The 12,938-nt window shown below is 38.7% G+C and overlaps 1 protein-coding gene across 50 annotated transcripts in view; it reads left to right on the plus strand.

Annotated features, from left to right (window-relative positions):
- The window catches only part of LOC105470366 (zinc finger and BTB domain containing 20), an 814,500-nt gene extending 802,634 nt beyond the window's left edge, over positions 1–11,866 (plus strand). For all 50 annotated transcript variants that reach the window (XM_011722248.3, XM_011722238.3, XM_071089360.1 and 47 more), the window contains one exon: positions 7,307–11,866. In XM_011722248.3, the coding sequence (XP_011720550.1) occupies positions 7,307–7,728 (422 nt within the window). In that variant the 3' untranslated portion in view covers positions 7,729–11,866. The remainder of the gene's footprint in view (positions 1–7,306) is intronic.
- Positions 11,867–12,938: the final 1,072 nt, after the last annotated feature.

The following is a 12,938-nucleotide window of genomic DNA, read 5'->3' on the forward strand; positions in this document are numbered from 1 at the left end:
CACCCCGGGCAACATAGCAGGACTCTGTCTCAAAAAAAAAAAAAAAAAAAATGTGTTTGAGACAAAGAAGTAGTCCGTCATATTGACTTTGGAGCTAAGCTCTACCTTTAAGAATCAAGGAAGCTTTAGTTGTAAAGTATATTTCATAGTGATTATAACACAAAAATTTAAAGTAGAGGCACAAATGAAAGACGATTGTACTGGAATTAGATGATTTGGATCCAGTTTTGTTTCCTCTAAATGGCTGTGTGTCCTTCAACAAGTCAGTTAATTTCACAACCCTCTGTTTCTTTGACTTTAAAATAAAAATGATTTTTTTCCTGCCTTCTGATGTAAACGTATGATGCATATGAGAGCTTTTCAGAAGAGGCAAAGTGTTACTTAATTAGAAAAATAAAAAATCCTCATCAATTATTACTTTTCGCCCCTAGTACCCAGGAGACACTGAGTTGCTGTGCTCTATTTCCTGTCTCTGAATAATACACGCTTGACATGTGTCCTTCCTCTTTGGAATTTAAACACTGGAACTACTTTATACTCCTTAGATTGCTCTTGAATGTTCTTCATAAAAGAATTTTCTTATTCCTTAACAATTTTTATAACAGTAAAAATGAAAATTCTTCACCTAACCAATCTTTATCCACTGCTAAAAAAAACCACAGAGGACTTCCTTGTCTCTAGGAGTTTCTTTCATTCACCTACTGCAGCTGCATAAAAGTTGTGAGAAAGGAAACTAAGAGTTAAGGGCATGTTTGAAAGCAACAGAATTAGAGAAAAAAAACCAAAGATAACACAAACCATCCTGTCAGGGAGCAAAGCAGTGTTCACCTCTACCCCCTTCCATCAAGAGAAAAAAGCAGAAGTCAAATAAAGGAATGGAAATGAAAGGGAAAGACAGAGAATATAAGAAGGATAAGCCTTAGTGTCAACGTGGATATGGAAGGCAAGCAATAGGGAAAATTCAAAGATAACCCTGGAGCAGCATGATCCCCACACTAGCAGCATGCAGATTATGTTCCCCCACCCTTCACCCCCGCCCCAGACATCCTGAATCAGAAACTCAGGCGATGGAGCCCAGCAATCTGTAACAAGCCCTGGTTCATGCTGAAGTTGAGAATCAATCCCCTAGAGAGGTGAGCCTGGGTAATTAGAAGGATGGCATCAGGTTGCTTTTGTTACGTAACATTATTTTTAAAAATTCTACTACTAAGAATCTGTTTAGAAAAAGTAAATCAAAATTGTGGATCAAAGCTTGATTTTGTAGTGGATAAATTATATCACAGAAACTAATCACATGTAAGAGATAAGTTGAGTTTTCCAAATTACATAGGTCACAGGGCAAATGTATCCCTTCTGGTATTTAGCAGTACTGACTTGTATTATTTATATCTTCATGTATTCGCTTAACACTTTCCCCTTAGAATGTAAGCTCTGTGACAGCAGAAACACACACACACACAGAGACATACATTTCACACATGTATATACACATGTATATCACACTTTCATATGCCCATTCATTTGGGGAATTTGCACATTCACCAGAAACCACCTGGTCTCCAAAAACCATTGAAATAAAATAAATAAAAGAAAATTTTAAAATGTGAACATGCTTTCCAGGAGAATTTAATTCAAGGGACTTATACACAGATACATTCTTTTCATAGCAAGACTTTTAAATTTGTTTTTTCTCTTTTTTATTTGCTAGAGAATACATTGTACATATATCTGTCTTCACACTTTTGTGGGTTTTTTAACCCATAAAAGATAAGTGTTTTGGCGTTTTCTGAATCATATTATCAACAGCCCATTCATTGATGACTGTTTTTAGCCCATTGGTATCCTCTGCACATATGGTAATTTTGCTTATTGCTTTGAGAAGATCAGCTATTTCAGCCATGAATTCAATGTAAATAGACATAGTAACAATAGTAGCATAACAATGTTGGCGATTGGGCCATAATAGTCATACGAAGATAATGTGTTAATCCCCATATGGAGCTTGAACTATTAATTATATCAAGCCAGTGGGTGTAAAGGAACAAGTATAAGGTTTGGAGTGAGAAAGCCATGATATTACCACTTTCTGACTGAGTGACTTTGGGTAAGTTCTATAACCAAGCTGAGCCTCAGTTTTTCAGATCTGTAGTACTTACTTTACGTGATTGCTCTGTGAATTGAATAACATAATTTATGTGAAAACACTTAATTATGAATGCTGTAAAACTGTCAAAGCCATTAATATGTGTTATAGTAGCATCATACATTTTGCGGCATAATCCAGAGAACAAAGAATTGTTAACAGGGGAGAGGAAGATAATCTGGTTGGGCTAGTATTTTATACTCTCAGGTGTTACTGACTTCTTAGGTGACCTTCAAGATGTTAGTACAACTCTCTAATTGGAGATGCTGTTTTCTGGGGATGTTAATATCCATTCTATTCACAAAATTGTAAGAAAAGTCAAGTAACATGTATGAAACGCTCCAAAGTTCTGCTTAAAACTAAAATATCTTAGTTGTCACTGAAGCCACAGATATTTTGTGAATGCAGCATATTCCCAATAGGCAGTCCCTCTTAGCCTCGCAGTCCAAGCTGGCAACAGGATCACATCCCAGGGAATGAACAGAAAGGCTGGCAGGCAATCACACCACTGATATCTCAGGTGTGTGGGCCCCCCATTTTTTTGAGACAGAGTCTCACTGTGTCCCCCAGGCTGGAGTGCAGTGGTGCCATCTCTGCTCACTGAAACCTCCACCTCCCGGATTCAAGTGATTCTCCTGCCTCAGCCTCCTGAGTAGCTGGGAGGGATTACAGGCACCCACCACCACACCCAGCTAATTTTTTTTGTATTTTTAGTAGAGATGGGGTTTCACCATGTTGGTCAGGCTGGTCTCAGCCTCCTGACCTCAGGTGATCCACCTGCCTCAGCCACCCAAAGTACAGGGATTACAGGCGTGAGCCACGGCACCCGACCATGTGGGTCCTCTTTTAAACAGACGTCTCTTGGTGGAGACTACACTCTGCAACCAGTAAAAGCTCCATATGATTCCATCTGAATGTACTTCCATTGTTAATCTGGAACGTACCCCATTTTCTGGTCCAGTCTCGATGTTCCCCATTCAGAGGACCTGCACTTTCAATTATTCCTTCTGCTCTCCTCACCACTGGCCATCTTCCACTACCCACCTTCTCCTCTTTCTTCTCCTTCCTGCTGCCTGCTGTCTCATCAAGCACCCTGTGTTGGTTTTTTGACCCGTCACTATACTCACGAAAGAGGAAGGCATTGTACTAGGGCAAATGATGGGGAGGCAGAGAGAACAGGAGAGTTAGGTAGGAACAGTGCTTCTGAAAAATCTCCTGATAACAGCATTCATTGTCCTTTTCACAGCTCAGGAGAAGCCTTGGTTAAAATGAGGGGAAAAAAATCAGTAGAATAAGTGGGTTCTTGTTGAGCCCCCAGTGCAAGAGGTTCCTATTCAAAGTTGGGTGTCTTTACCCATTAGGATGGCTTTTACCTGAACTTTCTGAGCTTCAGGCAGAACGCTCTGCATCTTCTAACCTAAGCAGTATCGTTCTTCCTCTTTTTTTTTCACTTTTCAGTCATAGTAGATTAAGTGTCAGAGCTGGTTCATGAGAAGAAGGTGATGAGCAGGCATTGAAAAATTGAGAAAAATGTGTATTTTTACCATGCCCAACACCACTGGCAAGGCAGTAAAGGGCACTGCCTCCCCCTCAGTTTCCTCCCTTGCTGTTTGGTTTCTGTGCCTCCAGTGCTCCGTTGCGGCTTTCCTAGGAAATCCTCTGTGCTCTGTGCTGACATTGTATCCATAGGCCACTTCTTGCCATTCACATATGTAATTGAGAGAGTTGACTATACCCCAACTCTGAATTACATAGCTACAATATAATCACTTGTTTTATTGATTATCTGAAATAATGTTTTAAAAATTCAGGATTGACTTCCATATGCCATGCAAGTCATTTCGCAGTTGGTTTCATTTATCCTTGGTTCCTTTGTGATAAATGGAACAGTTTAATTTTTCTTAAAATGACCACATGCTCTGTACTAAGTGCTTTATCTCTTCCATTTTCAAAACACCTTCACAAAACAGGTACTTACTAGATTATTCTCAAGTTATAGATAAGGAAACTGAGGCTTATAGAGGTTAAATGACAGGCCCAAGTCACTCAGCCAAGGAAATGGAATTCATATCTGACTCCTACATCTGTATAGGCCCAAATGGATCATTTTAAAGTGAAGGAACTTATATGACCTTCCCCTTGATGTTATAATTCAAGTATCCACTTTTTGCTTTGTGTCCCCTTCTGACAAATCAGACTTCTCATTCCTAACCGTAGGCTTAAACCTGGAAAGCCATCTCTGACCATTTATCTTCACTTTTTGTTTCTTTACCTGGAGAGCAACAATCAACAGAACTCATCCATTTTTTGTATAATACCTAAAACCATTTTGGGATTGCTGTAAGTAATACACAAGAAAATCATGGGAAAATTTTTTTCTTAAAACACAATCATTCATTCCTGCTGAGTGACTGCGTTTCAAATTCATACAGAAGTGAAGGTTGTGAGCACCTCACTAATCTGAAAATATACCCCATTTAGTAAAACAGTTTCTGAAATACCTACACTCCACCATCACAGCACCTCAATAATTATAGACAGCACCTTCCTTTAAGGAGCTCCCAAGTGCTTTGCAAACATTTCTGTTTATTAAATAACATACCATTGTTCTGTGGCAGGGAAGGGAACAGGATACTTTGTCTCATTTAAAATGTAGGACTGGTAATGCATTCAGTGACTAAGCAGGTTGCCCTCGGGTCATTCACTGACAAGGCCGGGACTAGAGTCCTCAGGGTTTGTGGTCCACCATGGACTGAGGACCGCTAAATCCACAAAGGACCATGTGGCAAGTGCCTGGTCCAACTCCTCACAAACGGAAAATGAAACAAACCCAGAGAGATGAAAACACTTAAAAAGCCCCGGATCACATGGGTAATTAATGGTAGAGCCAATACTACATGCACACAAACAGCATACCTGTATATGCTATGGAGAGAAACATGACAACTGTGAAGAATCAATTTATAGACACATTAGAAGAGTGTGAAAATAAAAAGGCTTCATCAGTGACCTTGCCTCGAAGAAAAACACACAGAAGGTGAAAGTTTCAAACAGCAGAGCATTTTAACATAGATGAAGTTTCAACTTCCTAGCAGCCAAAATACCATCTGCAGTTGAAGGCACGTTTCCCATAAAAGGTGACAGGTAGACACATTTTAAATGATAGTTGGCCAGCCCATCATAGCCTCTATAAATTGTCTGAAAGCAGGAGGATAGCAAAGACCAGTTGACTTCCAAGCATGTTTACAGCTGACAGAAATGTTTCGGCTAAAAACATGCATGACTGTCTCTCTTAGGGAATGTCTTACTTCAAAAAAAAAAAAAAAAGTACCAATGTAAACACTGTGCATAGACTGAAGTCTTCAGCAAATTGAGATTATTAGCAATGAGGCTTCCCTAAACTTTCCTGTTCTAATCTAAAAGTAGAATTCTCTTCTAACCCTGTGATCTTATGCATCATACTGTCTGGTCAGTGTGCTTCAAAACATATCTGTTTATGTTTGAAAACACAACAACAAAAAAAATTCCTGATGAAAAAAAGTTTAGTAAAATGGATCATGAACATACAGCACTTAATACCAACCCTGCTACATAGTCAGCACTCAATACATGGCGATTGTTTTCATTGCTGCTATTACCATGACACATCAAAGCTCTTCTGTTTCTTAATGGGGAAAAAAGGAAAAACAGCCAAGGCATATATTTTAAATGGAAGTTAGCTCAAATTTTAAAAGATTTCTTACCTTGATGCATAGTTCGAATGTTGCAGTGTTACCCTAAGGAGTTTCAGAGGCTTTGGGTTTTAGTTTGGATCATGAAAGAATATATGGAAGAAGGACTTTTTTCTCTGAGGCAAGGGCCTATACTGGGCAATCAGGAATGAAGTGAGAGATCGACCAAATACGCAGTCCATCTCACCTGTCAGGAGCAGAGCTCAGACCAAACAGCACAAAGAAAATAAGTCTTTAAGTAATTATCTTAAAGAGATGCCACAGGCCCATGTACTTTAAGAATACCTCATGTGGTATTAAGTGACTGAGTATTATTACTTACCTTACTCTTTGTAACGAACTTGATCATTTGGTTTCTAAGCCAAACCAAAGCAGTAAAATGAGGAGAAACAAGGGTTTCTGCCAACAGGCTGAGAGCAAAGGAGGATGCAGGAAAACTATTTTAAAAATTGACCCAAGAGTTCAAAATGCATATGGAAGCATTTAATGGGGGTGGGAGGTATCCTTGTAATAAGAATACCATGCATGTATTCCCACACTGCTCTTGGTGGTCTGCAAAGTGATTTCATATGTATTTTATGTCAACACCAGCACAATGAGGTAAGTAGGACTATATACCTCAGAGGCATTTGGTGATTTGTCAGAGTGGTGTGTAGAGTGTTGGTGCCCAGATTTGAATAGGACCATTTGAGTCTGATATCATCATGTTGCCCACTGCCTACTCAGCCTCTACACCCGATGAGGCCAGCCTGCAGCTCAGTACAGTCAATAGAGAACAGACAATTAACCCTTAAGTTACATGTTAGGAAGATTTCTGTCTAAAGTAGATAAACTTGAAAGTATAACTCTTCAAAATGACTTGTTCCTATGTTGGCAAATATTTTCAAAACTCGCAATCAACACATAGATGTATTTATAAGACAGACTACTAGAAGTGGGGATTTTCCCCAAGGAACCAAGCTATAGTGACCAATATCCTTAGTTCTCAAGGATTCTAGAGCACCCCATGTCTCCAGAGATCTTTCTTCTCTTTTATTTCTTATATTTGTTTGATAATGTTAATGGGAAACACTAAATCCCCTAATTAGGACACTGAAAGTGGCCCCCTTGAAAAGTAGCCCTCCCTTTTCCACAGAGTGACTTTGAAGACTTTTAGTGGGGAATATCTGGTAGCTTTCCAAGAAAGCCGTTTTATGGCATAGGGAAATGGAAAACAAAACTGTCCCGGCATCCCCATAAAGCAAAATTTCTCTGCACATGAGAGGCTAGCAGGACCTGGACTTTTCAATCAAGGATGATCCATTAAGCAATCAGATTTTATTTTTTAATTGTTTTGTTTTTCTTTTTTGTTGTCTTGTTTTTCTCTCCTTCGTTCTCCATCCCTTGCTATATCTCGCTCTGTCCTGCTTGCTGTCTCTTCCTACATCAACAGGTGAGAAGCCCCACCAATGCAGCATCTGTTGGCGCTCCTTCTCCTTAAAGGATTACCTTATCAAGCACATGGTGACACACACAGGAGTGAGGGCATACCAGTGTAGTATCTGCAACAAGCGCTTCACCCAGAAGAGCTCCCTCAACGTGCACATGCGCCTCCACCGGGGAGAGAAGTCCTACGAGTGCTACATCTGCAAAAAGAAGTTCTCTCACAAGACCCTCCTGGAGCGACACGTGGCCCTGCACAGTGCCAGCAATGGGACCCCCCCTGCAGGCACACCCCCAGGTGCCCGCGCTGGCCCCCCAGGCGTGGTGGCCTGCACGGAGGGGACCACTTACGTCTGCTCCGTCTGCCCAGCAAAGTTTGACCAAATCGAGCAGTTCAACGACCACATGAGGATGCATGTGTCTGACGGATAAGTAGTATCTTTCTCTCTTTCTTATGAACAAAACAAAACAACAACAAAAAGCAAACAAACAAAAAAGCTATGGCACTAGAATTTAAGAAATGTTTTGGTTTCATTTTTACTTTCTGTTTTTGTTTTTGTTTCGTTTCCTTTTGTACTACATGAAGAACTGTTTTTTGCCTGCTGGTACATTACATTTCCGGAGGCTTGGGTGAATAATAGTTTTCCCAGTCTCCCTCGGATGGTGGCCTTAAGGCCTGGTAGTGCTTCAAGAGGTCCACTGGTTGGATCTCTAGCTACTGGCCTCTAAATACAACCCTTCTTTACAAAAAAATCTTTTAAAAAAAAGTAAAAAAAAAAAAAAAAAAAATTTCCACTTGTGAAGAGCACTACAAAAAATATATAACAAAATCTAAAAGGCCTACTGTCTTTAAGTACACCGCTTGCAGTGTTTCAGTGGACATTTTCACAATTCTGGCCGCTTGGACTTCACAGTAACCAGTTAAAACTGTGGAATATCACTTCTGGTTGAAAACCCAGAGGAAAGGCCCTGCTGTTTTCCACCTACCACGTTGTCTGATTTCATAAAAGGGCTGTGGGGGTGGGAAGGGCAGTGGGTTCGGTGGTGTGGGAAAGAAAGACGAATGGCAGGCTTCTCCCCCAGATTCTGCCCGGGCCCACACACCCTGGCCCACCTTCTCCATATCCCCCTCTTGCAGCAGAAGCCAGGAAGACTTGGACAAGCAACAAGCAACAGTGGCTATCGTATTTATTCAGTGTCTTCGCTGAGCCACAGCCTCAGCACAATCAAGAGGGACTTTCATGAAAGGCAGGAATGCGGATAAAACAAAGATATCAGAAATGTGCACCTATGTTTCTAGGTACAAGAGAAGGATTATTTCCAACAATCTTTGCAAAAAAAAAAAAAAGTGTCAGGATATATTCTTGTGGAAGAGAAAAAGAAAGAGAAATGGAGGGTGGGGGGGAACAATAAAAAGTTCTTGAGGCTTTTTTAATTCAAAATTTTATAGAGGGGCAAAAGTGACGTTTACCAGATAGAATGCTGATTTTTTTAATATATTTACAACAGTATTTGTGTAAAAAAAAAAACAAAAAAAGTGAAATTGTTAAAAGTAATTTTTTTTCATTTTGGTTTTGCATACACTGCCACCAATTCCTTCTCTTTTATTTTATTTCACACACATATATATATTTTTTGGTAAGTCAAGACTGTTAAGGTTAGCGATACTGCTTCCAGATAGAAAGAATAAAAGGCAACTATAGTTATATTTGAAAGAGAGGAAGGATATTTTCTTCATATTTTTTTTAATTTTTCTTAATTTTTATTATTTTAAGTATTGCCTGGGTTGATGAGGGCCTCTGTGGCCAGCCCATCCCTGCTGTAATTTGAATTGCTGCTTTGTATTTTGATATGTAGTTCTTTGACTTTAGCAAGCTTAAGTTGCCCCACTGAATAATTTTTTTCAACTGATCCATCTAGAATTCTGTTCTTTTTCATGGAAGAGACTTTATCTTTCAGAGATTGCTTGCTTCTCCAAAATTTCATTGAGATCTTACAATTCTAGAATTTCTATTGACTTTACTTTTTTTCTTGGTGAAACACTAGTGGTCTAGAAGTCTTGATAAATGGGATCTTTTCTTTTGTGATCAGCCAGGAAGAGGAGTTCACAAAACTCTGCCATAGCTCCTCACCCTTCCCAACTGCAAAGAGCATCATTATGAGAAGCCTGTTACAGTTCAAGATGCATTGATGCCAAAATTACTTTTTTCCTTTCAAATATCACCTTCTGACTATTTCCACCATGGTTAAGAGGGCTAAATAAGATGATCATTCTTCAGATGACTAATTAACCCTTGCTTCTTAGAGAGGGTTTAGGGAAATTTAAAAATTCCCAGATGCCAACATCCACCACTTAAAAGACCACCAATCTATTGCATCACACCAGATGCCACTCTCTCTTCCTAGTTGGGATTTCTCTCCTCGGTCCTGATCAAGGTATTATAATAGAGATATTTTCATTATAGACAGTGTCCTGAAGGGATTCCAGCTCAAATTTAGGATTTCTTAAACCTAGCTAAAACTCCCAAAGTGATTTCATTGCTGGGCATATTTTAACACACTTAGGGGAAAGCAAATCTTTAAACAAAGCAAAACACCAAACTACAGTTTTAAAAAGAAGAAAGGAGAGAGTATTTTAGTTTCAAAATTACATTACATTTTAATTTAATTTTCCTTCTAATTTTCCTGTCAGCATTTTATTTACAAAAACTGTGCAGCAAACGAGGGAAAATCTTCCAACACAAACAACTCTGTAATGACTAAATTGGTTTTATTCATATATTTCAGACATTTGGTTAACTTGGATCTTTTTCATAAGTTCTTTGTGACGCTTAGTAAGGTTAGTGTAACTGAAGTGTTTGTGAGTTTGATTTGGTCCCACAGTGCTTAATTCAGTGGATATTTTGCTAGAAGTTTTAATGTACATTTGGGTGGTTAACTGACTATTGAGTATAACCTATTGTGATTTCTAAGAGGAGTCCTACCAAGAACTGTGTGTCCAAAACTGACCTGTTTTAACAGTTAGTAAGGAACAGCTTCCAAAATAAAGTAAGTTCATTTTTCTATTGCTAATTTTGCTTTTTAAAATATCAGTGTTGTAAAACTAATATTTCCACTTACCACCAATAGAGGGAGCATTAGTTAATTAACTATGTCATGGAATTGTTTTGATATTTTGGAAAACAAGTGATTCCACCCATAAAATAAAAAGAGAAGATTGACCTTAAGAAAAAAAACTCAAAGCTAGAAGATAATGACATGAAATCACTCAATACATGTTACAAATGAAAGAAGGCCAAAAGCCACTTTAAAATATGTTTAACTGTTTAACAGTAGTAGACTTGAAAGTGTCTTTGTTCAAATTTAGCAAAGTAGGAAGAATTTTCACTAATACCTCCTGAAAAGTTGATCTTAGGTGCCATTATGGGCCACATGTAGCTTTCTGTTTCTCAAATCTGAGATAGACCCATTTGCCTTAATGCTGATTTGCCATGTAAAATGCTAAGCAATTGGGTTAGAATCCACCTTTTCTTTTGGTAGAACATGTAGAGAAAAAGCTGCAGGTGACTTGAAACCCTGAGGAGACTATCATCCTTTCCCTGTAAAGGAAGTGTCTCTTTAAAAAAAGGGGGGGGGGAGAGGGGGTGGAGGATCCCTAAAGAATTCTTAATGAGGTGATATAATCATTGTAGTCCATGACAAAATGGACCAGCCAGGTTTGCATAGCAGTAGACATATTCCTACTGTATGTTTATCCTTCCCAAACATGTCACATTGTAAAATAGTTGACAAATTATTTTGTGGAAAGAGGAAGAAGCTGGATTGGAGTGGGAGATCTAATCTGGAGGAGCAAAGAGGTAGTTGTTTATGGCTATGTTCCTGGCCCATCAAATGGCCACTTTCCAAAGTGACATTTTAGGAAATAAACCAATCTGGACCTGTTTCAAAAGGATGGAGATGCTTTCAGATTGTCAGTTCTCACTTTTAAGTTAAACAATCACAAATATCTTTAGAAATAGGGAAAGACATTTGCTTCAAAATGAGAGAATGAGTGTGGATATTTTTAATTTTTTTTGTTTCAAGTCCTACAGTCATCTTACATTTGGAACTTCATGGTAGGGTGATATCAGTGCTAAAAAAAAATTTCTTTCTAGTAGCCAGGAAACAGATAGATAAGATAAAAGCAAATGTTCCAGATTTAAGACTTCTTAGGATGAGTACAAGGAAGAAGAACTAGTATGGAAAGGACACTTTTTAGCAATTTATAATTTTATAATGGAATTTGCCAAACAAGGGAAAGGAAAAAAAGTCAAAGGGGAATTTTTATCTCAAGATATTTAGATATGGTTATAAAAAATAATATTTTCTAGCACTAAAAACATTGGTATTATCTCAGCATCATAGGCAATTTTTCCTTATTAAATGCCAACATTTGTACAAAAAAGGCCCCCAACTGTGTGAAATATAATCCTGAAAAAGAAAATAATTGGAATACACGGATCTGATAGAACGCTACACAGGGGGAAAAACTGAGAAACAAGCTAAGCAAAAAAAAAAAAAAAATCTGAAATGAAAATCTCTGTATCAAAATGGTTTCCTGTATATTTTAATTGAGTGGTAAACTTTAGCTCCTAATAACAGTCTTATAGACTGTTCTCTTCCCAAATTCCTAATGCTTTGAATCTATTTGTGCCATGATTAAGTGTGCTGGATAGTTTCCTGCTCATATTCTAGCCTCAGTTCATTCCTAGTCATCTTAGAGGTCACAGTAGCTCTTGGCCTTAGAAAGACTTGGGTTTGCTGTATTTAAAAGTCATAAGAGTTTTATTTTGCATCACCAAAATATTCTATAAGGTCCAAAAATACTCTTTTTCAACCCATGAACGGTAAGAATTTGTGAATTCTGAAAATGAAAAGAGAAAATTTTCCTCCAGGTATGTTTGTTTCATATTAAAGCCTTGAGCTATATGTACTTCCCTCACACAAGCACACCAGCTGTCTGTGCTCTGCCCGTGCCCAAAACTCAATGTTTTCTCTCAGCACAGAAATCAGAAATGCCGTATGCCCCTTATAAAACCCCTACGATTCCTGAGAAAACATAGTAAAAGCTTATGTCACTTCCTTGTTGGGGCTCCTCCATAATGCTCCCAACACCTGTGACCCCTAGGAAAACAGGGAGCAAGGTAGATCTGGCCAGGAGTCACAGGATATACACCCATTCTGGAGCTTTCCTCTGTTGTTCTAGAAGATGTTATTTGGTTAGTTGGGGCTGGGAGCAGGGGATATATGTTTCTGCGGAAAAGGTATCAGATAATCAAATCAGGTCTGCCTCTGCTATAGCCAGTGTGCTGCTACATCAAAAGGGAACAAAAGGAAGGTGCAACTAAGAGCAGACACAACCCGAGATGCCCTTGAGATTTAGGAGAACAGGAGGGTGCCCTTTCTTTTCTGACCTGACTCTTAAAAGAAATCTTCTAAAAGAATTCTTTAATTTGGTAATGAGTTGAAGTCCAGGGTAATGGAAGCTCTAGGACAGAGAACAAAAGAATTGCAAAATGTATTCAGCACCAAACAATGCTAAACCAAGAAACATCCAATCACAAAACTAGGAAGTTTGGCAAGAAGTGGTTAGAGAAATCTCT

Source organism: Macaca nemestrina, chromosome 2 (assembly GCF_043159975.1).
Source record: "Macaca nemestrina isolate mMacNem1 chromosome 2, mMacNem.hap1, whole genome shotgun sequence".
Taxonomy (NCBI): domain Eukaryota; kingdom Metazoa; phylum Chordata; class Mammalia; order Primates; family Cercopithecidae; genus Macaca; species Macaca nemestrina.